The sequence below is a fragment of the Nyctibius grandis genome, chromosome Z (assembly GCF_013368605.1).
Source record: "Nyctibius grandis isolate bNycGra1 chromosome Z, bNycGra1.pri, whole genome shotgun sequence".
In the NCBI taxonomy this organism is placed as follows: domain Eukaryota; kingdom Metazoa; phylum Chordata; class Aves; order Nyctibiiformes; family Nyctibiidae; genus Nyctibius; species Nyctibius grandis.
Window position 1 is genome coordinate 60690263 of NC_090695.1, and position 25603 is coordinate 60715865.

Below are 25603 nucleotides of genomic sequence, written 5' to 3' on the forward strand. Positions count from 1 at the left end.
TCTGGGGATGCTGATTTTTCAAGCGTCATCCAAGGAGGAGGACAAAAAAAAGGGGAAAAGAAAAAGCCTGGTGTGCTTGAGATGAAGCTGAGATAAGTGAGGCCATGTTGTGCACAGGCAAGAAGCTCTGAGCCTCTGAGTGCAGGAGTTGTCTGAGCTAAAATGGCTGCTCCCAAAGCTCAGAGGACTAGGGCAGCTTAGTGAGTCTTAAAGCTTCAGTGACGCAGGGGCTCATATCTCTTGAAAGTGTGATAAACACATTCAGCAGAGCTGTGGCTTGTTTGGCTGAGATGAAAGGACTAAGCTTGGGGGATGGGTAGTGAAAACTGGATGATCTGCTTTTCTGTGAAGTGCTCTACATGCAGGAGTCGGCTGCTCCATGGAAAAATCTGTTTTCAGGTCTAATGGACTGTGCTAAAGGAGACGTGGGGTGGGGCTTCAGTCACTGCTGTAATTTGATCCAGAGCAGATAGCAACCTCTTCCACACAATTTGGTCTGGTGCTTGCACATAAAAGCTTGAGTATCTCGATTATTGTAACTTTGTTAGCTGAAAAGAAGCTGGTGCAGCGTTCATTTTCTTTATTGGTGGTGGGAGGGAGTGGGAGGAGAGAAAGGACACAGTGTAGCCTGCAAGTACTGTAGGTAAATATGTGGAGAGCCTCTGTGCTCAGACTGTCCAGAATTTGGCTTGCCAGAAGTTTGTTTTAGCAGGCTATCAGAAGCAGCACTCTTTCATATAAAATCCTGATGCAGTACCCTCTCTTGTTTTTGTGCCCTAATGTTTTTGAGTTTTCTTCTTGCTGTGGAAGTAGCTTCATACTCTACATACAATAAACACATGGAATTTTCAGTGCTTTGGGCTGCCCTTGTGTCTTGGACCTCTGAAATGCCCAGTTTATCATGCTTTCCCAGCACTGCACATGGAAGCTCAAAGAAGTAATTCCTGCATTAACATAGGAAGGTTGCTTTTGTGCCTAAGTACTGCACAGGGTAGGAGGGTCTAAGGCTTTTGTCTTGTTTATGCTTTGCATCACCTCTCCTTCCTGGTGGTGCAGAAACATACAACTCTCTGTTGCAGGATTAATTGGTCACAAGGTGAACCACCATACTTCCTTACCACATCTTATGTTGCTTTGTACTTAAAGGTATGCAGGGCTTTTGGATCAATCAAGGAAGTCATGATGTCTCTGAGTCTTTGTAACTCTTTTGCAGTACTCCTGTTCCCGTTGCTGTCCCTTTCGTCCTCCAGCCCTCTCCATCCCCCAGACTGCTAATGCACAAAGGTCATGTCCCCAGAATAGACTAAAATGAAACTGTAAACATTTTAACAAAGAGTGGAGATACCCCTACAAAGCTTGGTGGAGGTAGGGCAGAGCAAAGCATTCTATCTTGGGTTCACGTAGCTGCATCTCATCTTGCAGTTACGTCTAGGTTTTCCACCAACATCAGGACTGATAGGATGTTGAGAAGAAAGGCAAGTTTCTTCCTGTGGAGACTTTTGATCTATGGTAGTGAAACAGGCAGGGCTTGGGAACTTCCAGGAAGGTTAGAGTGAGTCTCATAAAGCAGAATATGTCTTTTGTCATCTTCTGTCTTCTGATTGTAAATTTCAGTGCATGACTGGGAGTGATGTACTGTTTCTCTAGCATATGGGTTGTGGTCTTTGAACAAGACAAATTTCTGAACAACAGCCCTGTCCTGTTCAGTGGAAAAGCCAAGAGGACAAAGTCCATTGAATCAATAGTCACTTGTCAGAAAGTTGACTGTAGTGTTGAGTCAGCAACTTGTGAGCTACCTAGATAGGACTTTATATGAATGTGAATTGGTGCCTCTTAATATGGTAAGCAAAGGTTGAGTTTTATGCCTCAGTATTTGCTGAATCTCTGGAAATGACTGAGTCATCATAAGCTTGGTATTACCTATTTTTCAGGATTTCTTACAATGGCATTGCTGTAAAACATCTCTCTCTTCTTCTTTCCTTCCCCTGTTTTCTTGCAGAATTTTCTAATGTAAAAGATCATCCCTGAACCATGGAGGTGCTGCAGTGTGATGGGTGTGATTTTCGAGCTCCATCTTATGAAGACTTAAAAGCTCACATTCAGGACGTTCACACTGCTTTTCTGCAGCCAACCGATGTCTCTGAGGAAACTCCTAGCCAGCCAAGGTCTGGTTCCATGAATGCTAGCAACCAGACTGAGGTTGAATTTTCTTCTGTAAAGGATGAATTTACAATTGCAGATGAAATAGCAGGTAAATCTCAACTCTTAAGATTGATCTCAACTCTTAAGATCTCAACTCTAACACCCTATTTTACATGTGGTTTATTTCAGTGTGTTTTAGTTTCTACTTTTAATGTGATTTTAAAAACTCGCATTATCTTTATGGCTATGTCAGCAAAGCAGATGGCTAGCTTCAGGTGTATTGGTTCTGACCGCAACTTTTTCTGTAAATGCAAACATGGAGGATGATTTTATTTCCCAGCTGCTTTTCATGTATTTCTTCATGCTGCTTTTTGGTTTTCAAATATTCATGGTTGTTCTTTGCTACTGTGAACCACCTCAAAATTTTCAACTTCATTAGTATACTAGCTTTCTTTTTTCCCCAAGAAGATTATTTTGGAAATTATCTGTCCCAAACTGTACACCACTGTCATATACATGTAGACACTATGCATAATGGTCATTTTTCTGACCATTGCCAAGTATGTAGATCTCACCATACGTAAGTGAGGGAATCCTGGTGTGATTATTATCTGTTCAGGATGTGGTTGCATTCTTATACGTAGAGGGTGGGTGGAGAAAAAGGCTCTTTATTTGATTTTATTTATTTACATATATACCTTAATTCTCATTTTAGGGCAAAATGCAACAAGTCAGATGGGGACTGGAAGTTACTATAGCCAGAGCCAGACTTTCTATGGTCAGCACATGGCTCCAAATCCTAAACCAACCAGCAAGTTCTTCCAGTGCAAATTCTGTGTGCGTTACTTCCGTTCCAAAAACCTCCTCATAGAGCACACACGCAAGGTTCATGGAGCACAGGCTGGGGGGAGCTCAGTGGGGCCACCGGCTGCTAGTTCCCTAAATTACAACATCATGATGTATGAAGGGTTTGGCAAAGTTTTCAGTTGCCAGTTCTGCACCTATAAGTCACCCAGGCGTGCGAGGATTATTAAGCACCAGAAAATGTATCACAAAAACAACCTGAAGGAGAGTTCAGCTCCTCCTATGGCTGCTGCTGCTATGTCTGAATCAACGTCTGCTTCTGTGCCAGTGCAGGAACCCTGCAAGGAGCTGCCTGCAGAGGTGGTGGAGCGGAGCATTTTGGAATCCATGGTCAAGCCCCTGACAAAGTCTAGGGGAAACTTTTGCTGTGAATGGTGCAGCTACCAGACACCTCGAAGGGAGCGCTGGTGTGACCACATGATGAAGAAGCACCGCAGCATGGTAAAAATACTGTCAAGCCTGAGGCAGCAACAAGACGGAACCAGTGCATCTGATGTACAGAGTAAGAGTGCCCAGAATGCCTCTCCAAACTCTAATTATATCTCCATGAATACAACAGGACGTGAGATGTTGAATGCTAATGTCTCAAACTTCAGGGGCTCTATGGGCAATTCCCTTATCAGACCCAACTCTTCTACATCTTCCAAGTTTTCTTCTGTATCTTACCCTCAAATGAAGCCTAAGTCACCTCACAACTCGGGCATGGTTAATTTGACTGACAGATCCCGCTATGGAATTGCTGATATGACTAATTCTTCTGCTGACCTGGAAACAAGCAGTATGCTAAATGACTCCAGCTCAGATGAAGAGCTAAATGAAATGGACAGCGAGAATGGCTTGAACTCCATGGATCACCAGACCTCAGGAATGTCTGCAGAGCAGCTGATTGGATCTGATGGCAACAAACTATTGGAAACAAAGGGGATTCCATTTAGAAGGTATATGAACAGGTTCCAGTGTCCTTTTTGCCCTTTCCTGACGATGCACCGCCGAAGCATTTCCCGTCACATTGAGAACATCCACCTGTCTGGGAAGACAGCTGTATACAAGTGTGATGAATGCCCTTTCACCTGCAAGAGTTCGTTAAAGCTTGGTGCCCACAAGCAATGTCACACAGGAACAACATCAGACTGGGACACTATAAACTCTCAGACTGAAAGCATCGCCTCTTCTTTGAATGACAGCACAGTGTCTTACGAGAGTGGAAATATAAATGGCAGGAAGTCAGCTGGGATGATGGAATCTGTGCAGTCACAGCAGCAACAGCAACAACAGCAGTCACCCCAGCCCCACTCACAGCATCCTTACAAGTGCACAATGTGCAACTATTCCACCACAACTTTGAAGGGCCTCAGAGTTCATCAGCAGCACAAGCATTCATTCTGTGACAACTTGCCAAAATATGATGGACTGCAATCAAACACACCACAAGAGAGTGAGGCAGATGCTCACCCCACTGCCAGCACAGTGAAGAAGAGCCAGACCTCCATCCTTGGGCTCTCATCTAAAAATAACTTTGTTGCGAAGGCCCCTCGGAAGGTGACAAATGACTTCCCTTTAGATCTGTCTCCAGTGAAAAAGAGAACTAGAATTGATGAAATAGCGAGCAATCTGCAGAGCAAAATCAACCAAAACAAACAGCAAGAAGATGCTGTGATTAATGTAGAGGATGATGAGGAAGAGGAGGAGGACAATGAGGTGGAGATAGAAGTGGAGTTAGACAGAGAAGAAGAGCAAACAGAACCAATGATAGAGGTTTCCAGTTCTTACGCACCCCAGCAAATGTGGGGCAGAGAGGCTAATGATTCCCAGAAGGAGACAAACTTTAGAAGTATGCAGCATGACTACAATTCCACCAATGGAGCAGAGATTGAGCTCACTTTATCTGAAGATGAGGAAGACTTTTACTCTTCTGTCAGCATGAAGGACCATCAGAGCCCTAATGCCTCTGTTCTGGGGAGCCAGTCAAACATGTATAGTACTGATCAGAACAACGAGAATTCAGAGTTTAATGACTCTGGCAGGCTTTACTATTGTAAACACTGTGATTTCAGCAACAAATCTGCCAGGAGTGTTAGCACCCACTACCAGAGAATGCATCCCTATATTAAATTCAGTTTTAGGTATATCCTGGATCCCAATGATCACAGCGCAGTATACCGGTGTCTTGAGTGCTACATTGACTACACAAACTTTGAAGACCTGCAGCAGCATTATGGAGAGCATCACCCTGAAGCTATGAATGTACTGAACTTTGATCATTCTGATCTGATCTACCGCTGTCGCTTCTGCTCTTATACAAGCCCGAATGTTAGAAGCCTGATGCCACATTACCAAAGAATGCATCCCACAGTGAAAATTAACAATGCAATGATATTTTCGAGCTATGTTGTTGAGCAGCAAGAAGGGCTGAACACAGAGTCTCAGACACTGAGAGAGATCTTGAATTCTGCTCCTAAAACTATGGCAACCTCCACCCCTGTGGCTCGCGGGGCTGGTGTGCCAGCTGGTTTCAACAAAAGTGCCGCCAAGAGTTTTAGTCCTGAATGTGAAAATCAGAAGGAACCCTCAGTCAATACTGTGGTTGTTTATGACTGTGATGTGTGTTCATTTGCAAGCCCTAACATGCATTCAGTTCTGGTGCATTACCAGAAAAAGCACCCTGAAGAAAAAGCATCTTATTTCAGAATTCAGAAGACCATGCGTGTAGTCTCTGTTGACAGGGGCTCTGCCCTGGCTCAGATGTCTTTTGAGTTGGGGACGCCTGTCTCCCCAAAGTTGTCCAACTTGGCTTCTCAACCTCCACCTCCCCCACCACCACCCCCAGACCTCGCTACCGAACTCTACTATTGCAAACACTGTTCATACAGCAACCGCTCAGTTGTGGGAGTGCTTGTCCACTACCAGAAAAGGCACCCAGAGATAAAGGTCACTGCCAAATATATCAGACAGGCACCCCCCACCGCAGCGATGATGAGGACTGGTGAGTTGCCACCTGGTATTCAGAGGCCACCAGTGTCAATGCAGCAGTTGAGCCGGGGTGGATCTGACACCTCTGTGAATCCTCCTGAGAATGAAATGTTCTTCTGCCAACACTGTGATTATGGAAATCGGACCGTGAAAGGCGTGCTCATTCATTATCAAAAGAAGCATCGTGACTTCAAAGCTAACGCAGATGTGATTAGGCAGCATACAGCCACCATTAGAAGCCTTTGCGATCGCAGCCAGAAGAAATCGACTGTTAGTGTGCCTGCTCACACCTCCAGCACTGAACGGGACAAGTCAAAGCTGAGAGCCCTTAAATGCAGGCAGTGTAGCTACACATCACCTTACTTCTATGCACTGAGGAAGCATATTAAGAAAGACCACCCGAATCTGAAGGCCACAGTCACATCCATTCTGAGATGGGCATTTCTGGATGGCTTGATAGAAGCTGGTTATCACTGTGAATGGTGCATTTATTCACACACAGAGCCAAGTGGTTTGCTTGTGCATTACCAAAGGAGACATCCCGAGCATTATGTTGACTATACATATATGGCAACTAAACTCTGGGCAGGTCCCGATCCTTCCCCTCCTGCCCTAGTGATGCCAACAGAAATGAAGACCTATAAATGCAGAGACTGCATTTTTGAAGCATCTTCCATTTGGGATATTACTAATCACTACCAAGCATTTCACCCATGGGCCATGAACGGAGATGAATCTGTGTTGTTAGATATCATTAAGGAGAAAGATGCTGCTGAGAAATCCATCCCGCAGCCTGATGAAGCTGGGGCCAGGATGGATTCTGAAGACCAGATAACATCACAGATGGATCAGGGTGCAGAGTGTGCAGAGGATCCCAGCCTTGCCCAGGAAAAAACTGTCCAGCTGGCTTCTGCAAACCCTGCCATCTCCTCCACTCCATATCAGTGTACGGTTTGCCAATCTGAGTACAACAACTTGCATGGTCTTCTGACACATTATGGCAAAAAGCATCCTGGCATGAAAGTGAAAGCTGCGGACTTTGCTCAGGATATAGACATTAACCCAGGGGCTGTATATAAGTGTAGACATTGCCCATACATTAATACACGTATTCATGGCGTTCTCACACACTACCAGAAACGGCACCCATCAATAAAGGTCACTGCTGAAGACTTTGTGCATGATGTGGAGCAGTCAAATGATATTGCTCAGAATGACGTGGAAGAGACAAGTAGGATTTTCAAGCAAGGCTATGGTGCTTATCGGTGCAAACTCTGCCCTTACACCCATGGAACACTTGAGAAGCTGAAAATTCACTATGAGAAATACCACAATCAACCTGAATTTGATGTTTTTGCCCAGTCACCACCAAAGGTGTCTGCCTCAGTGGAGCCAGACATGGTGACTGAAATCAAGGCCTCCCCAGAAATTGCTGCTGAGGATGTTGGAGAAGTCTCTCTGCCAGCACCTCATTTCTCCAGTTCTCATTTAGTGTCTCACACAGTTTTCCGGTGTCAGCTCTGCAAATACTTTTGTTCTACTCGGAAGGGGATAGCTAGACACTACCGCATCAAACATAACAACGTCCGGGCACAGCCAGAGGGCAAGAACAACCTCTTCAAATGTGCTTTGTGTTCATACACCAACCCTATCCGCAAAGGGCTTGCAGCACACTACCAGAAAAGACATGATATTGATGCTTACTACACTCACTGCTTAGCAGCCTCCAGGACAGTAAGCGACAAACCCAATAAAGTGATCATTCCATCTCCTCCCAAGGATGACACTCCTCAGTTAAGTGAGGAGCTGAGGAGAGCTGTAGAGAAGAAGAAATGCTCACTTTGTTCCTTCCAGTCCTTCAGCAAAAAGGGTATTGTGTCTCACTACATGAAGCGTCACCCTGGTGTTTTCCCTAAGAAGCAGCATGCAAGCAAGCTGGGGGGTTACTTCACTGCCGTATATGCGGATGAGCATGAAAAGCCAACTCCCACCGAGGAGGGGAATGACTTTGAAAAGCCTGAGGTGGAGGCTGAGGCTCAGGAAATTGAGTGGCTTCCCTTCAGGTGCATTAAATGTTTCAAGCTGTCCTTCAGCACAGCAGAGCTGCTGTGCATGCATTACACCGACCACCACAGCAAGGATTTGAAGAGGGACTTTACCATACTGGGAAGCGGCACCCGCTCTCAGAACCCTGTCTACCAGTGCAAGCACTGTGATACGAAATTGCATAGCACAGCAGAGCTGACCGCACACTTGAATGGTCACAACGAGGAATTCCAGAAGCGTGCCAAACGTCAAGAGAGGAGGAAGCAGCTTTTGAGCAAGCAGAAATATGCAGATGGTGCTTTTGCAGATTTCAAACAAGAGAGGGTAAGGATTTGTGTGTTTGGTTGCTTTCCCTGCTCCCCGCTCCCTGCCAGGGGAGAGAAGCAAAAACACTACCCTTCTTTCTGCACCCCAGGAGACCGCCTGTTGGTAATGTCCACTTGCATGTTCTCTTTGACAGCCAAATGACTACAGGCTAATGAATGAGTCAGAGTGCCAGTGAGCTCCATAAGTCAATTACACATTCTGTGTTAATTTCCTCATCCATCCTCTGCCCCTCCCTAGGTTTTGTAGGAAGCCCTGCTTCTTCCTACTGCTTCCTTCAGTATTTTCTTTATCTTCTTTCCTTCCTCCCACCCTTCTGGAAGGCCATCTGTATCTGACAGTTACTTGTTCTTTTGTGGTGAGACTGCCATGTACTTTGTTGCGGATTCTTTACAAAATGTCCCCCTCATCAATGTACCTGTGAATAACAAATCACTTTCCTTCTCAGCCTTCTCTCTCTCTCTCTCAGTACTTTTTCTGATTAAGCACTCGATACTAACATGACATGAATCTATCTGGTGACTGAAGCCTTGGGCAAGTGCTTCATAACCAGAAGATGAAATTGTGCTCCTTTTCTTGCCTGCTTACCCCTGTCCTTCTGCTTCAGTTTGAAATGTACTTGCTGTGGAAAAACTCTACTTGGCTATTGGGGAAGTTTTGGTGTAATGAAAGAGCACAGTTTCAGGCCAAACTAAATGGTCTTCTAGAGGACCACTGTTCTGCAGAAACTGGAGGTTTCTCCTGCACAGATGTCTTGTCCAGTTATTCTGGAGGCATTAATAGATGTCAACAAAAATTGACCTTGCAGTTCTGCAAAACAGGATGTGTGTACATCAAGCATGATTTCCCTTCAGGTGTAAAATCTGGTCTGTGTTCCTAAAAATGAGATAAGAAAGCATACTTCAGTGATTTATGCTTGTGTACTCAAACAGGCTTTTGGACACTTGGAAGATGTTTCAAAACTTAAGGAGAGGAAGGTGGTTGGCTACAAATGCAAATTTTGCGTGGAAGTCCATCCAACACTTCGAGCCATCTGTAATCACCTCCGCAAGCATGTCCAGTATGGGAATGTCTCTTCGGTGTCAGCTACAGTAAAGGTAAGAATTTTAAAAAGGTGGCTGAAGGTGACTGCAACTTCTTGCATTGTTTAAAATAAAGAACTTGTTGAAAACCTGTGGAGGGCTCTTGTGAAGTTGAATGGGTTTTGAACTGGGTATTCCAGTTCAGCATGATGTTTTAATCTAACGCTAAGCTTCTGAAGTACATTTGGTTTATTTTAAGATGTTTTAACTTTTTTCCACTCTTGATCCAGGGTCATGAAGACTATTTAACTCTCATTTCTTCTCAGCCACAAAGGAGTTGATGTCGTTGATGACCGAAAGACTTGTTTTATGAGCAGGAGGCTTTCTCTCAGCTATTCTGGGCTACTTTTCTGCTTAGTTAAGCCCTAAAAGAGCTGCTTGTTTTCTTTTTTTCTTTTTTCTTTTAATTTTTGTTTTTTTAAGAAACATGCACATGCAGATGTGTGAAGTGGCTTGTGGTACACCTTTCCACGTGAAATTTGCACACTGGCTCCAAACAAAACATTCAGTGGCCAGCTGAGCCAATGGTCCCATTCAGGTGATTACGTGTAAATGTGTTGTTCCTTTCTCCCTGTGAAAGGGAATGCTTTCTAGGACATCACCAAGGATAGGCCATGCTCCACAGCCTGATTTCCAGGATATCGGCAGGGGCAGTGAAAGTCCAACAAGGCTGTGGGAACTAGCTGCGTATTCCTCCACATGCTTCAGTGAGCTCTCGGCAAAGACTCCTGCTGTAGGACTCGGTGCCTGACTAAGGGTGCTTCTTTCGTGAAGTTAATCTGCTTGTTGTGAGGAAGCCAAGTCCTTCCTAGTTTAACTCATGCTACCTGAGAGAGCTTTCATTGCCGTACCACTGACCTTCTTTACCTTACTTAGTATTAGTGACAGATTCAGATGCTTCCCTCCTAACAGACCATTTCCTCTTCTCCCTGCTTCTCAAGTGAAGTTTATGTAGGGTCAATGCTTTCTTTTGAGAAAATAGAAATTTTGCAGCAGAGAACAAAAGCAGAAATCTATGGCCAAAAGAATGGAATAGAAATACTTTTATAGGTTATTAAAGTTGCTGCAAAAATGCATGCTCTGGCTAGAAGAGGGAAAGGAAAGGAAAGTTAGGAAAGGGAATTAAAAAAAGACTTTTTCTGTTTGCTTTTTATTTTTAGAGAGGATTCTAGGGTCTTAGAGTACCGGCTTCTTGCTTGTAAGTTTGACAGTGATGGACAAGTCTACTGCAGGCTAGACTACTGATTTGGTCTGCAGAGTAGACACTGGAAGCTAGAGCAAAGTAAACTAAGATGAACTTGCTCTATACCTTACTAATGTTTATCTGATCAAGTTCAGAAGATCCATATCAAGAATATTGAAAGGTAGTTGATTCGGTTTCATGTCTTTTTGCATTATCTGACACAAATTTGATCAAGGAGTGATTCTTTTTTTACATGTGCATGTAGGTATATAATAGATATAATTACGTTTTTCCCTCCCAAGAGTAGGCTCTTTTTTCAGAAAGCCATTGATGTGGAGTTTGTGTAGGGATATATTTAGAAAAATCATGCAGTGGGAAACGTAGGCATTATAATGAACACATGGGAAAGACTGAGAGGCAGAAGGGAGAGAGAATTGATGGCTTTGGGGGGGTATGTGTTTTTTAGCAGGAAGCTGAAGATTCTTCAAATACAACTTTGATGGAGGGTTGTGAGGGAGCCAAAGACCCTGGCATTGTGGAATTTACAGAAGCTGAATCTGGAGCATCCTTGGAAGATGAAACCAGGCCTGGGGGCTACCACTGCAGCCAGTGTGACCGGGTTTTGATGTCTATGCAGGGTCTGCGATCTCACGAGAGGAGTCACTTGGCACTGGCCATGTTTACCCGGGAAGACAAGTACAGCTGCCAGTATTGCTCCTTTGTCTCTGCTTTCAGGCACAAGTAAGTTGTGGCTTTTATTTTTGTTTTCAAAAGAAGCACAAACTAGCACTACTGCTTTGTAGGTTGACATTGAAGAAGAGTGCACTCAACTTGATCTTGAGCAACACTTTTCTCAGCGTTTAGGTATTTTCCATGCTGCAAGATCTTTGGCCATTATGAGTGGCTATTTATAAAAGGTCTCATCTTTATATCTTCTTGAATTTATTTAAGCCCTTTTTTCGCCTGTAGGGGAAAAGCATGCAAGCAAAAGAATAAGACTTCTTTCAGTAGGTGAACAGTGAAACCCACCACTTATGCAACCTTGTCAAATGCATGAGACTTATTAAGCCAAGAAGAGGAGAGAAAAGTATTTTCCCTGTTAATCTTCCATCTATAAGGAACTTCTGCTGCAAATAGCTACCTTGTTTATAATTACTACAACTCTTTGATGATTGAGTTTTTGTTTCTAATGTTAAGTAACTGTCATAAACTTACCTTAAAATTAGATTTGTTTCTTTTCTTAATTATGATATGCAACTTCAGTCTACAAATACTTGAAGTTCACACCAGTGTGGTATACTAGTGACTCCCTCAGCCTGTTTCCTTGTCTGATGTAGCATGTGAAAAATACATAGTCATCATTAATAGTCACATTTCTTATGATTTGTTTCCCTAAGGTTGACTTTGCCTTAAGCTGGATAGTTTTTAAAAAAATTGTAGTCATAATCATATGTATATGGCATGCCCCCCAAAAAAGGGGTTTGTGGGATATTTTCCACTGGCATCTTGAACTGACTCACAGGTACATGTTTTCTCTAATTTCTGGGGAGAGCTGCTTATTTACCATTTTAACAGAAGAATAGAGATCCAGGTGCTCATTTGATGTAGGCATTCATAGCACTGTCAGTAGTGCTCTTAAATTTGATGATGTCACTGTTTTGCAATCAAATGCATGTGGGAGAGAAAGCATGATAAAAAGCATTTTTAAAGTCTTTATGTTAAAAAGCAAGATTTCTGCTAGTGGCACAGTATTGCAAATTGATGCCACAGTTTGATCTGCCGTGTTGGAAAGGTCCATGAGATTGAGTAACCAACAGTGAGAAAGGGACTGGGGGAAGGATGGGTACTACTGGGTGTATCCCACCCTGCTCTGCCAGGGCTGACAGTGGGGGACGCCCCTACCTCACATAGCTTACACAACGCCTAGTAAACCGGTTTGCTTCCAAAATCAGACTTGTGTTGAGTTTGGTCTCTGGTCACTCTGTTTCCTACCTAGGAAGTGAATAGAGTCATGTCCTACAAGTAGAAGGACGGGTAAGTCAGAAAACTGGTGGATGGCAGGGAAGAACTCTACAGGTATTACCTAAGTTGATAATAGGTGTTGTTGCTGTTGTTGAAGTTGTTTGCTTCATCTTTTATTTTCATTTCTGATGCAGTTACTCTCTTGGGAGATAAAGTCTGTGAAAGAAAGAAACAAACCAAAATTTTAAACAGCCCACTGTTCTCCCAAATCTGACCAAAACTTAAAAACCTCCCTTTGGAAGAATTTTGCTGGCAAAGTATGTGGTTGTGAATATAGTTTTAATTATTACTGTGTAGAATACCTTAAGGTATATATTTAAAATAGCTTGATATGTATTTTGTACATCTTCGGCAGTTTGCTTTAATTGTTAAGTAAGCCCCTTCCGTGTCAGCTATTTAAAACAAATTTTGTCTATAAAGTATTCACTGCAAGTGTTCAATGTCTTATTCATTTAGGATACTTTTTTCCTTTTCTCTGGAAAAGCTGTACATTTTATCTTGCCACAAACTCCATCCTGGATTTCTATTAGATTGTATTTGTATGAAGTGGCCCTGAGAGGAGAAATAAGTTCATTTTCTATTTTTTTGCTGTCATCAGATTTTTGAATGCACAGATGTCAGTGTTAGCTCTCATAAACAGGGATTTTCTGGTTCAAGCTCTTGTCAGTGTGGGACTAAAGATCCCATAACAATCTTGTGTAGCGTGAGAGGGATGGAACAACCGCCACTTGATCTATGTGTTGATATTCAGTAAAAAAAAGAACACGACAATTTAGGAAAAAAACAGCAAATAAGCCTGAAATACATCTAGAATTAAGATGGCAGGTGTGGGGCAGTTTTGGTAAATCACCACTCCTCCTGTGTGCTGTATCTGCCCCATTGTTGTTGCATTACCATGCATAAGACGACTCAAACTAAGAGTAGATCACAGGGCATGAATGTGTCTACAGAAGATGCTGTACTGGAAATGTTTACAACCGGAGCTGAAGCTACCTGCCTGCCACCTGGAGACTGTGAATTCATGGCTGTCAGCCACAGTGTAGGAACTGCAGAGCTCTGCAGGACTCACTCAGATAGAATGAATTTGGTCTTCTGTTAGAAAATGTGGAAAATATCCTTTTTTCCCTTCCAAACTGTACTGAGCTGTTACGAGAAACTCTGGAGAGAGAGCAGGTTCTATTCACCCCTCAGTATTCAGGCTGTCGGTAACTTCCAGTTTCCCTGAAGAAAGCAGAGGCTGGTCTTTGCCACCCGTTCTTCTCTTGTTGAGCTTCATGCAGAATCTCCCACACTGTTACTTCTGAAACCCTGCTGCTTTTTAATCCTGGAACTCATCAACTGCAGCCTCCTGGCACCCTCCCCAGAGCAGGATCTCTAATCTGCTTTTGCTGCTGTAACCAAAAGAAGGCTTCCTCAGTAAAGCTGGTCAAAAATACTTCCCCCCTCCCCATCCCCTTCATCAACAGGACAAAAGGGGGGGTATTTTCACAAAAATGTTTGCCAGGAGAAAAATTCTGTAGTGATAATTTTACTGTTCTTGTCTTGTTTCTTGTTTCTTGAGCTGGTCCTTTAACTCTGGATCGGGTATAATTTAATTTATAGTGATTTTGCCCTGTAAGTTTATTTAAGTGGCTTGCTTTCTGCATAACAGAATTGATGTCAGCTCTGCTCCTTTTCCTCAGATTAGGTTCTACTTTATTCTGTAAGCAGACCTATTGAATTTTAAGAGAGAGTATGAGAAAGGATAGTTGAGCCTGGTCTGCATCTTATTTAATTTATTATTGCTGTTAAGTATTTTGCTTTGCATCTGAAAGGATAGTTGAAATGATCTATACTCTTTTGTGCTTCCTTTTTCTGTCTTTCTCTTTTCAAGTCTGGATCGTCATATGCAGACCCATCATGGACACCATAAGCCGTTCCGTTGCAAACTCTGCCCATTCAAGTCCTCTTACAATAGCCGCCTGAAAACCCATATACTCAAGGCTCATGCTGGTAAGTTTTCTCTCTCAGTTTTGCAGTGCAGCTGCTGAAATGGCCCATGTGTTCTTGTTGCTGATCAGAGATGCTGGTTTGAATCACGTGTTTTGTCACCAAATTTGGGTAAGATTTTCAAAGGCAAGTCAGGATTGGCCAGCCTGTGAACCTGTTGGATAATGTTTTTGGAAGGACAAGACTTTAAAACAGTGATGAGTACTTCAATAACTTGTTCCTTTTCTTCTATTTTCTTCTATATGAATGATTTTTTTTTCTTATTATTTCTGCTTGTTTCCAAGAGAATTTAATCAGTCCATTTATACCATTGGTGTCTTAACAGATTTGTAGTAAGCTTTGCTCTGCTATGTTTGTATTTATGTTTGTACTGTAGGTGACTCTGGGAAAAGGATTGCGGGTTGCACCTTGGTTTTGGTAGAGTCTTACACTGGCTTTCATGTTAAAACCAAACACTACAAACTTTGGGAGTCAGGTCTGCATGCAGCAGACTGAGAACGGCACAATTCCATTATCATGCATGGAAATTTGTCTTCAAATCTCTGTATTGCAGTATGGAATCCATACAAGCAAGCAAGCAGACATGCTTCTGATGAACAGGAATTGGGAAGGTGATGTGTCATACAGGATAGGTCACCTCAAAGTGTTACACCTTTGATTATTAAAAAGTGCAAGACTCAGAATTTCCTCATGTTTATTCCTTGGCCCTAGGCTTGGCACCGTCATGCATCATGCATAGAAAGGTTATCAGAAGACTGGAGTAAAAAACCACTGGCTCTCTTGGCTACAGTTGTATCTTTATGGTTAAAAGGACAAAAAAACAACCCTCAAACCACAGTCCAAACATGCACTCTAATGCAAATAACAGAATATTGACCGATCTAAAAAACTGCAGATTGGCCCAGTTGTTAAAACTTGCACATAGAAACTCCTGGAACAGATAACAAAAGGGCTAGAAGTATGTTCCTTTCTTTATTATTTGTTTACACTATGCCGTATACTCAGGTTGGGGTGGAGGAGGAAGATGGGAAAATGGGGAGAAAAGGCAGGAGGAATTTATAGCTGTCTGCTGATTAAAAAAAAGTTATTTGTCAACATTGATCCAAAGGCACTTTTCATCTACAAAAATGTAGGAGGGATTGATGGTCACTTGTACTTCATTTCCTGTATTGATTTCGGATTTCGCAGAGCTTGTGCCAGGACCCTTTTCTGTACTTGGATGGGTGTTGTGGATTAGCTTAACTTTGCCAGCCTCCTTTTGTATGGGACCACGGCGTTATGTCCCTTCTAGGAAATCCAACTCTATGCAGCAGTTCCAGTTTACAGAGTCCCATAACCTGTATGGAGGTGACATGGTTCTTTATCTTTGCCAACCATAAAGTGATGTTTTCTTTATGCTATTGTACAGTGCAGCTACTTTGTGTTACCTTGCTTGAACCTGCCAGATTTTTAGAGCCAAAGTTAGCATGCAACTAATACTTACTTCACAGTCCTCTTCATCTAAGTCATTGATTTATTTATTATGAATTCATGCTCTTGAACTTGATTAGTGGGCCTCCTTGAAGGACCATGTTTTGCATCATACAAGAACACAGCTTCATGGTTGCCTAGATAATGCTTGCACAATGACTTGTGTAATAGGGTTTCCAAAGGCTTACGATCTGTTTCTGCCTCAGTCCATTTCTACCAAACAAATATTCACAGCACAATTGCTTGTATGTTTTTCAGTCAGAGCTTTGCTTTGTTGTGTTTTGAGTCAGTCCTTCAGAAATAAATACTACTGAATAAACATGTTACGAAAACTTTTTCTCAGACTCCCAAGTTTTTCAATAACACAGTGGTTCTCTGAACTTCTCTTTTGTGACCCTTTTTTTTCCTCTTGTCAGTCATGTCATTATGAGTTTATTTAGAAGTGGAAACTTCAGTGTACCTGAATTTTTCTGAAGTCTCCTGGAGATCTTTAAAATTCAGTAAAATCCTGAATCCTGAAGTCTTTTCCTCAGTCTGCCTCTGTCCCTCATTTTCTGGGGGTGGGGTGGGTCAAAATTCAGTGAACTATAAAATGCTTGCCTAACAGCTGGTACCAGTCAGTGTTTCTGGCATTTGTTTTTCATCCAGTATGTGCCATCTCCTTTGGCCTGGAGCAGAACAGTTTACCGTATCTGTAAATGGGTTGTCTGTTGTTTTCATCTGAACTTTTTCACCTGTTCTTTTTTTTTTTTGCTTATATTTTTGAGGGGCCTTGTTAGCATTTTCTAGTGTCCTTGCTTCATTAGTCATGACACCAGATGCGCTTCATGCACAAATGGATGATTGTAAGATAGGATATTGGCCCTGCTCAGTTTCTTTGTAATGTGGAACTAATGCTCTGACTACATAGTGGGTGTTGAGACTCACTACAGAAATGTTTAGATTTATTTATTTGTATGGGTATTAATATAATCATTTTATGAAATGCAAAACTAGCAGTCAAAGAAATGCAGAAGGCTTCTATTAAGCCAAACTGTAGCCTTTCCTCTGCAATCAAACACATCCTTTCATCCTGATGTCCACCTGAACTGTTATGGCTGAATAGTGGATATATTTATTAGGTGTGTCTAGACTGCTTAATATGTAATCATTCTATATTTGCTTTAATGTCTTGTGGTGCTTTTAAGTTAACGGTTGGTGCCTGGTGTCATCCAGGAATCTCTTATACCGACAAACCATGAAGGTCTATATCTGTACCTCACTGGTATCTTACACCTTGGAGTTTCTTTTGTCCTCGTATTATCCTGTTCCATTGAGCAACTTGTTGTACTTGCTATACAAAAAATGTTTTCCTTCTATTTGCAAAAAGGTAATATATAACTGATACAATATGCAGGTGAAGAATGCCATTTGAAAAAACGTGGGACAATTTCTTACTTCACCAGTTCAGACTCTTAAGTGTTCTCTTCTTTTTCAGATGTACCAAAAGAGGCTTTTTAAGAGTTTGTATTTTGTCCTCATGATTAGCATAGTTTTTTCTGGAAGAGAGGGGTGGGAGTTATGTTTATGTAGGATGGTTGCTAATCTTTTCAGGTATGCTTACTCTGACTTGCTGCAATATGTGTGTTTCCACATTCTCTTTTGGTTCACTTATTTCTGGTGTTGGAAACAAAGCTGTTTGAGAACCTTGTTTGCTAAATTTGTTGAGAGATGGAAAACATGTTCTGCTTCGTTCATTACCAGAACTCTTGTCCTTCTGTTACTGTTCATGAATATTTCACTCCTATATTGGTTTTGGCACTTAATGTACAACTCACATGTGGCCAGTGTTACTCTTGTACATGGAAGTGGCACTTTCAAAACAATAACTTGGCACCTGTATAGTATCACATTGTTTGTGTTGGGACAGTTTCACTTCGTGTTCCAGTTGCCTCCATGCTTAATGCAAAACAAATCTTGTCTCAGGATTTGTTTCCCCTTGTTTGCTCTCTCTATAGCTTGGAATGTATTCAAAATTAAATTCACTACTGTTCATTACTTCTGTTCTTTCACTTCTTTTAGTGCTTTTTCATAACACACTTTCACATAGCCTTACAGATATGCACTGTTCTTGGTATCGCCATGTTCACTTCTTGTAGTAAACCAACCTTGACTTGGTTACCAGTTCTACGAAGATTACTCCTGCCTAACAGAAGGCTTTTCTTAAGGAAAATGTGACCTTCTCCAAGTGTAAATGTGTCATGTCCCCCCCCTTTTTTTTTCTGGAAGGAGCTCTGTTAGCATTTTGTAGTGTCCTTTCTGCATTAATAATGATGCTGGATGTGCTGCATGCAGAAACAGATGACTTCATCCTCTCTAGTTGCTGTACTCCCAAAGAAATTTGGCAGTGCTATAGTTAAGTGACTCCATTTTCATCTCAGAGTCTGTTTTCTTCTCATACCATGCAACACAGGCATGCTAAGAGTCTGGTCTCTGGTTTTTGGCATCGGTCTCTTTACAAGGATCTGCAATTGTCAGAAAGCGATACTTTGGTCCAAAGCAGGTGTCTGTACCCGCAGACTCCAGACTGCTCCAACATTGAGACACACATAGCTTGTTCTCTTTGGATCAGTCTTTCGCTGAAGAGTCCATGGGAATTTTACTGCTGAGTTCAGTAAGAGAAGTATGGGGGCCCCATTTTGTTTCTTTTGTGAGCTGATGACTTGCCTGTATTTCGCTCACCCAGGTGAACATGCCTACAAATGTTCCTCCTGCTCATTTTCCACCATGACAATCAGCCAGCTGAAAGAGCACTCCTTGAAAGTGCATGGGAAAGCACTGACACTACCAAGACCCCGCATTGTCAACCTTGCAGCCTCACACGCCCACCACACCTCCAAGAACCACTCTCCTGCTGAAGAAGTGGAGGACTCTAATGGTAAGAGGTGCCTCAGAGCAAGAATTTAATTGTCTAAGGTGCCACTTAATTTTTTTCTTACAAAAAAAATGACAGCAGGAAGCTTGCCCAAAATGCAGCTTCATTTGATCATTAAGAAAAACCAGAAGTTTCATCAAAAACAAGAGTAAACGTGGTGTTGTAGGAAGTGATCTGCTTTAGATCCTTACCGGTTCATACTACATTAATTTGTCCTGTCACCAGTTGACTTTGGAGTACGTCAATGCTGGCTTTACTTCGTAGCAAAGATTTAAATTGTAGAAAATTTTCAAAGGTAGAGCTTCTATTGACAGCAAGTGAGAAAGGGATCATCTAATTCCATTCATGCTCCTGAAAAACACTCCTTTATCTTACTGGTAGAGCACTTCAGTGAAACCACAGGATTAAGCTTAAAATGTGAATTTATAATGATCGTAAAGCTAATTATTATTCTTGTCCTTGCTACAGAGGACACCAAAATTACCTTCAGATATTAAGCTGCGTCTGCAGGAAGGAGAATCTGAGAACTGTTTTCTTTCCATGCTTTCTTTGAAAGCTGTTAATCCCCTTTGCTGGAGGAGTATGCAGAAGATGTTTGGAAACAGCAGAGGAAGGAACACTGTTAACAGAGAAAATGCAGACTCGTAGAAGAGGTGTTGTGTGGTATCACAGCAACTGTTAAGGCTTTTTAAGTGCTAGCTTATGAGGCATGTTTTGGGTATCACTTCCTGCCAATTAAGAAAATAGTTGGTCTTTGGGAGAAATATCTTAATTCCTGGATGAGTTGCATTGATATGGGAAGAGAATGTAGGTGACTATAAATAAAAGTTTCAGACCTGCAGATATTCAAGGAACTAGGATGGATGGAGGGGGTGTTAAGAAGAGGGAAAAAAATAGCTTTTTTCCAGAATTTTGAGAGGTTCTTAGGGTGTTTTGTTGTTGCTGTTTTTCTTGGGTTACTGGAGAACTAAGGATGGGAGGTAAATATCATCAGTAATCATTTTGCAGCATTTTTGGTCTTCTGTCTTCCCTTCTTTCCTTTCTCACCAGAAAAAAGTGTGACATGAGAAAGAGTGAAAGATAAGAAATAAGTTCAGAAAATGGCAGAAAAGAATTTAAATAAAAAAGTAATCAGCCTAGAAATACCTTATTGAAGAAAAAGAGAGACGTGAGTAATATTTTTGTGGTTCAGCAAGTCACTTCTGGGGTCAGAAACAGAATCTCTTATAAAAAAGATTTTGACCAGTGGCTCTCAGACTACATTTTGTCAAAGGGTTGTCTGGAACAGTGCAATGAAGGCTTACTAACTGAGCTTTTATTTTTGCTAATGCTAGCTTAAACTAATCCAACAAGCAGAGTACATCTTGTGATGTATTCTGCTACTTTTTAAAAAAAATGTTCCATTACTAAGAAGCGGAGAATAATTTTCAGTGGCTGTCCTAGTCTTTCCTGTGTGTTAGCAATCTTTTGGTAGCAATGGTGTGTTGAGAGATACAGAAGGACAATATTTTAATTTTGGAAGGATGGTTCATTTACTCCTTTTTTGCTTATCCCAGGAGCTCAAAGTCATGATTAGTGAAGTTAAAATTCAAGTGCAGTTCTCTGTAGAAGATAATTTTACAGCCTTTAGGAACTCTTCCTAAAAATACAAAAGCATTTCATGAGGTTGGCTCTGTTACATAGATCTGTATTGCAGCCTGAAACCAAGGCAGAATTTGTCCCAGTTAGCTTGATCATCTTTAAACAGGGTTAATGGTTAAGTCACTTTGACAATTATAGAAGCCACCCACTGGGGAGCTAGTCAGATGAGTACAGGTGTTATAATAATCATTTTAATATTTTCAGCATAGCTTGAGGAAGGAATAACCTGTTATAAGTAATTTTTTTACATTAGGAAGTTGGCTGCAGATCAAGTTAATGATGTCTGCTCTTATGACATCACTTAGTTTTGGTTTTTAGAAGGGAGTAAATCGATGTCTCTGTGGCCTAGGCCTGCAAGTTGCAGGTTATATGTAGGACTAGATAAAAGACTGGTCCTGAGAATAGGAAATGCAGGTCTGTGTGACAGACACTGTTATGTCCAGCTGGAGCCAATATTAAGTGGGGCTCACATGTTGTAGCATATTTGGATTTTTCCTGTGTTAGTGTGTATAAATAACTGCAGTGTGGGCTGTGATCAAGTTAATTTACTGGGGATGCAAAATTGAATCAGGGCTGGGCTGAAAGGCAGACAAAAAGGCTGCCTCATATTGCTACGATCTTGTTTTGTAGGTTGGTAGGTATGCAGCAGGCTAGTATAATTGAAATGGTTGCAGAAAGGGCCTGTTCTTGTCTGTGGATGAATATTGTGGTTGGAATAGGAAACAGAACAGGATGACTTGTGGAGATTTGAGGAGCTAGCAGAAGTCATGTTGCCAATTGTTGAGCCCTGTAAAAATGGAGAAAAGGGAAAAGGGTACTGAACTGTAATCTCAGAGTGCATGTCTGAATTGAACTGTTCTGGGACAACAGCCCAGTGGAAATTCTGCTGTTGCTTTTTTTTTTCTTGCAGAAATTGTTCCCCGAGTGGCCTTTCTTAGAACATTTATTTTGTTCTTTTAGATTGATTCATTCATTAAAAGATGCGAATATATTTAAATTTCTGTGACTCATCTCTTTAAATTCTGTGTTGGTAGCAGCAAGCATGTCTGAAGTGTTCAACTTTATATCCTGGAGATGTTTTGGTTGCGTGATATACTTTTCATGAGGTCAAGTTAAAGTGGAATATGTGCTGAACGTTTTAGGCAGGCCCATCTCTGGCAACTATATCATCATTAGAAAGCATAAAAACCACTTCAGTGCTTGTATGCCTCTCTCAGGGAAGTAGTCTAAGAAGGTGATGGTGTCAGTCTCAGTGAGTCAGCAGAGAAGGCTTTCTTACAGAGACATCATTGGAAGATCCTGCTTTTTGTATCCTGACTCTCTTTGCATGTTGGGCGATATTTTGATATGTAAGGAACCTGTTTTCTTTGTATCCTAATATAACTAGAGGTCAAGTACTCAGGTTCTTTTGGGGGATGGGGTGATGATGTTTTCTTTTGCGGGTGTTTTTCTTACCAACAGCCACAAAAAAAATGGCAAATGTTGATCACCAGTGCAACTTTTCTGTTTTGCATAGCATAGAGGCACTGAATTGTTTGTGGTATCCAACTCTTGTTGAAATTACAAGATTATCATTGTGGTAAAATGTTCTTTTGCTGTCCTGGTAGTTTACAGGTATTTTTCCTCTTGCAAGAAAGAAATGATGGTGTTTGACTATTTATTTGCATTTGTGTGGTTGGCCTTTTTGTTTGCTTGGACTTGATTACTTATTTGCCCTTTACACTGAAATGTGACTTAACACTTTTGAGACCTTACACAGTAAAAATTCAGTGTAAACACAAATATTGCAAACTGCTAGGAGGATTGGGTGAATCCCCTAACAAGATCTGTTTCTGTGTTCTTTCACAGTCTTTGTCAGAATCAGAACTTATATTCATGTTAATCTCTGCCCAGAAGGGTTGTATGGATTTATTGATGATAGTGTCATCCTATGGGGCAGTATGTGTCACAGATAAGGGTTTCCAGTGTTGCACTCTGCAGGGTCAGTTCCTCTTCCTATTGACTGGAGTGCAAGGCAATGGAAACCCACAATCTGCATTGTCAAGGCAACATTAAAAGACTAACATCTCATTCAATAAGGAAGAGTTGGAATCAAGGCAAAGACACAGAAATTGTGTGACTGAACACTAGAAAACAGGAATAGGAACAATAGCAACAGGTGTTATCTGCAAAGTGATCATCAGCTGAGGAGAATGCACATGGCAACAGATGCTGCATGTGTAAGCACTGGTGTTACACGTTTGCTTGTATTCAAGGGCTGTGGAGGTGGTGGACTGCGTTCCTCTTATAAACTGGAGAAATGTATGAGTGCAACCTATTGCCATAAAGCCCATAAATCAGAATGACTCAATAGATTGATAAATGGTTTCGTGTTATGACTTCATCCTCAGCAAAAGCTGCTTGGGAGCATGTAAAATACTTGTCCTAAATTGCCCTGGCTAGTACTACAGCTTTTTTGAGTAGCTCTTTATTTTGTGAAAATAATCCCTTTGGCCTAACTGCTTTGTAGAGCAAAGTACTACTCTTTATTCATATGGCTGGCAGATTTGGAGCCTCATAAATTTGTTTGTATCATGACTCTGTGCAGTAATTCAAAATAGTAGTTTTTAAATTTTACTGATTAAGAATATTAAATTGTCAAAACAGTGAAGTGCAAGTGACAAACTAGAGAGATCTGGATGTGGCTTCTAATGTCTTCTCAGTTATGCTGCTGTTGTACAAGATCATTCCTTTCTAGTGGTAACCAGTTATTGAAATGTAGAAAGCAACACACTTTGTATGTGCCCTTGAAGCTCAATAGTCATGCTTTGCACTGTTGTGCAAACCAAACAGGATCTATCAATAACACTAACACACATCACAAACACATGCAGGGTCAGAACTAGAAGATATTCTGAGTTTCCCAGTACACGATACATCAACATCTTCATTAAATTTAATTACTTGCAGCAGGAAATGTGTTGAAAACTTCTAAGTGAAACACCCAGTCCCCTGTTCCAGCTTTTTCTGAACTTTAGCCTTTGCCAGTGGAAGAGAACTTTGCCTTATCTGGAGACTGAAATATAAATACATCTGCTTGCTTTGCCAGACCTAGGCTGGGTACAAAACTGTATGACTAAGTACAGTTTCTGGGACTGTTGTTTAAGAACTGTAAATAACTTCCCATTTCTGTACACTTTTTCAAAGTGGATAATGCATAATCAGGATGTGTGTCTTCTGTGCTACTTGACAGGTGGAATCCTGAGGATTGCAGAGCGCCGTTAGCAGGTTTGCTAAAGCAATTTCATGTACTACCAGAATGAGAGGAGAGCAGTGGGAAGTAAGGAGCCTTTTCAACAGAAGTCTCTCAGCTGGTGCCAATGAGGCAGGATTGTTACAGTGATCTACTCAGCCCTAGAGCCACACATCTCCCTCTTCCTTCCACCTTTCGGAAGAGAGGCAAGCTTTCCGTGTGCTCAGACATGCTACCCCTGATTTTTTTTTTTAAATCCATATCATAGTTTGTGGCTGACTTGTTTATTTCTATTTGCATGCACTGTTGCTCTTGATAAGGGATATTTTTCTAACCTTCCAGTCACGGCAGAAAGTTCCCAAGACCGTCACTCTTCATCTTTGGTGCTGTTTCTCTCTCATTTTAGCTATTGTGTCTTAGTGTTTATGGCTGCTGCTGTTTGGGGAAGACCACAATGGTCAGAGTCCTCACGGCCTAGAAACCTTGTATTGGAACAGAATAGCCTTTTCTTTGTATTTAGTTTGGGGTTTGTTTTTTTCTGGGGGGAGGGATTTTGACCTCACTCTTTAGAAGTTTGAGACCATTTTATTTGACTGTTGTTTGACTGGGGAGGCAGAGAGCCGGTAGTGACTACAGGGCAAATTCAGGTAAAGCTTCAATACCCAATTGCTTTAATTGCGAGGTGAGTTGGAAGGGTAGCATCCATGTTAAGGACGCAAGATGCTGACCTGCATACTGCAGAACAGAAGATACCTCTGCTTTTGTAGTTACAGTCAGGCTGCAAAGAGAGGTCTACTTGTTTTGCCTGCTGTTGTGCTCTGTAAGTGTGATGCTGCATGCATCTTCTCACTCTGAAATATCAGATTAACCCTTCTTCCCTGCAGGCTGCTTCCCCCCGCCCCCAGCAGTGTTCCTTCTTCTCTAACCTAGAGCAAGCTTCTACTTTCCCCTCAGACTTTGCCTGTCTTTCCTTCCTAGAGGTGCTCCCAGTGGCCACACTGCCTGCCAGTGCTTGTTAAAACTCTGCGGTACTTGCTGCTGTGTCTTACTTCTTGTGGTCATCGTTAAACTAATTCGCAGATGTTGGATCAGATGGGAACTTTTCTCTTGCATCAGATTGGCAGGGACTGGTGGAACAAGTGCGGGACATGTTCACCTCCAAGTTTACTGAACAAACTCCTCACTGTTTCAAGGACCTAGAGCACTGGGGATGACCTTGTTCTCTGCAGCTTTTTTCCACTGGTGTATAGTTGTTTGGCTTTTGGCCTTTTCCTACAGCGTGTTGAGAAGAGGTTTGTGGCTAATGGAACAGAGGGAGATGTTTATTCTGTCGTTGGCTGTGCTCAGGGGGGTGTCAACTTGCTGTTCGTTGTGCTCGTTTCTGGTCCTGAGCTTTTTGTGCTTGAACTGAATGCGTGAAGGCAAAACTGAGATTCAACAGGATGGAGACAGGAACTCATGCAGCTGGGAGAAGGCTGCTGCTAGTCTTTGTATGGATTTGGCCAGACTGATGTGATACTGAAAGACTTGCCTAGGGTAGAGAGAAGACAGAATAAGTTGTTTGGGTGGATCAAGTAATAAGTGAAGGAAGAAACATCTTCTGGTTTCCTTCTGGGCAGGTAAAAATGACCTGATTGCACTCATGGGGGAAAAAAAGAAGCATAGCTAGACTCCTGTTGATTTTTTCCTGAGGTTTTTGCTTTCTTTTGTCTCTGATTTTTATA

General features: G+C 41.8%; 1 protein-coding gene across 4 annotated transcripts in view; it reads left to right on the top strand.

Moving 5' to 3' along the window:
* The window catches only part of ZNF462 (zinc finger protein 462), a 98418-nt gene that overhangs the window by 39009 nt on the left and 33806 nt on the right, over positions 1–25603 (top strand). For 2 of the 4 annotated variants that reach the window (XM_068423838.1, XM_068423837.1), the window contains exons 2-7: positions 2000–2251; positions 2858–8346; positions 9279–9443; positions 11078–11352; positions 14507–14625; positions 18818–19009. In XM_068423838.1, coding sequence (XP_068279939.1) covers positions 2032–2251; positions 2858–8346; positions 9279–9443; positions 11078–11352; positions 14507–14625; positions 18818–19009 — 6460 coding nt within the window. In that variant the 5' untranslated portion in view covers positions 2000–2031. The remainder of the gene's footprint in view (positions 1–1999; positions 2252–2857; positions 8347–9278; positions 9444–11077; positions 11353–14506; positions 14626–18817; positions 19010–25603) is intronic. The other 2 variants (XM_068423839.1, XM_068423840.1) reach the window with 2 other exon arrangements.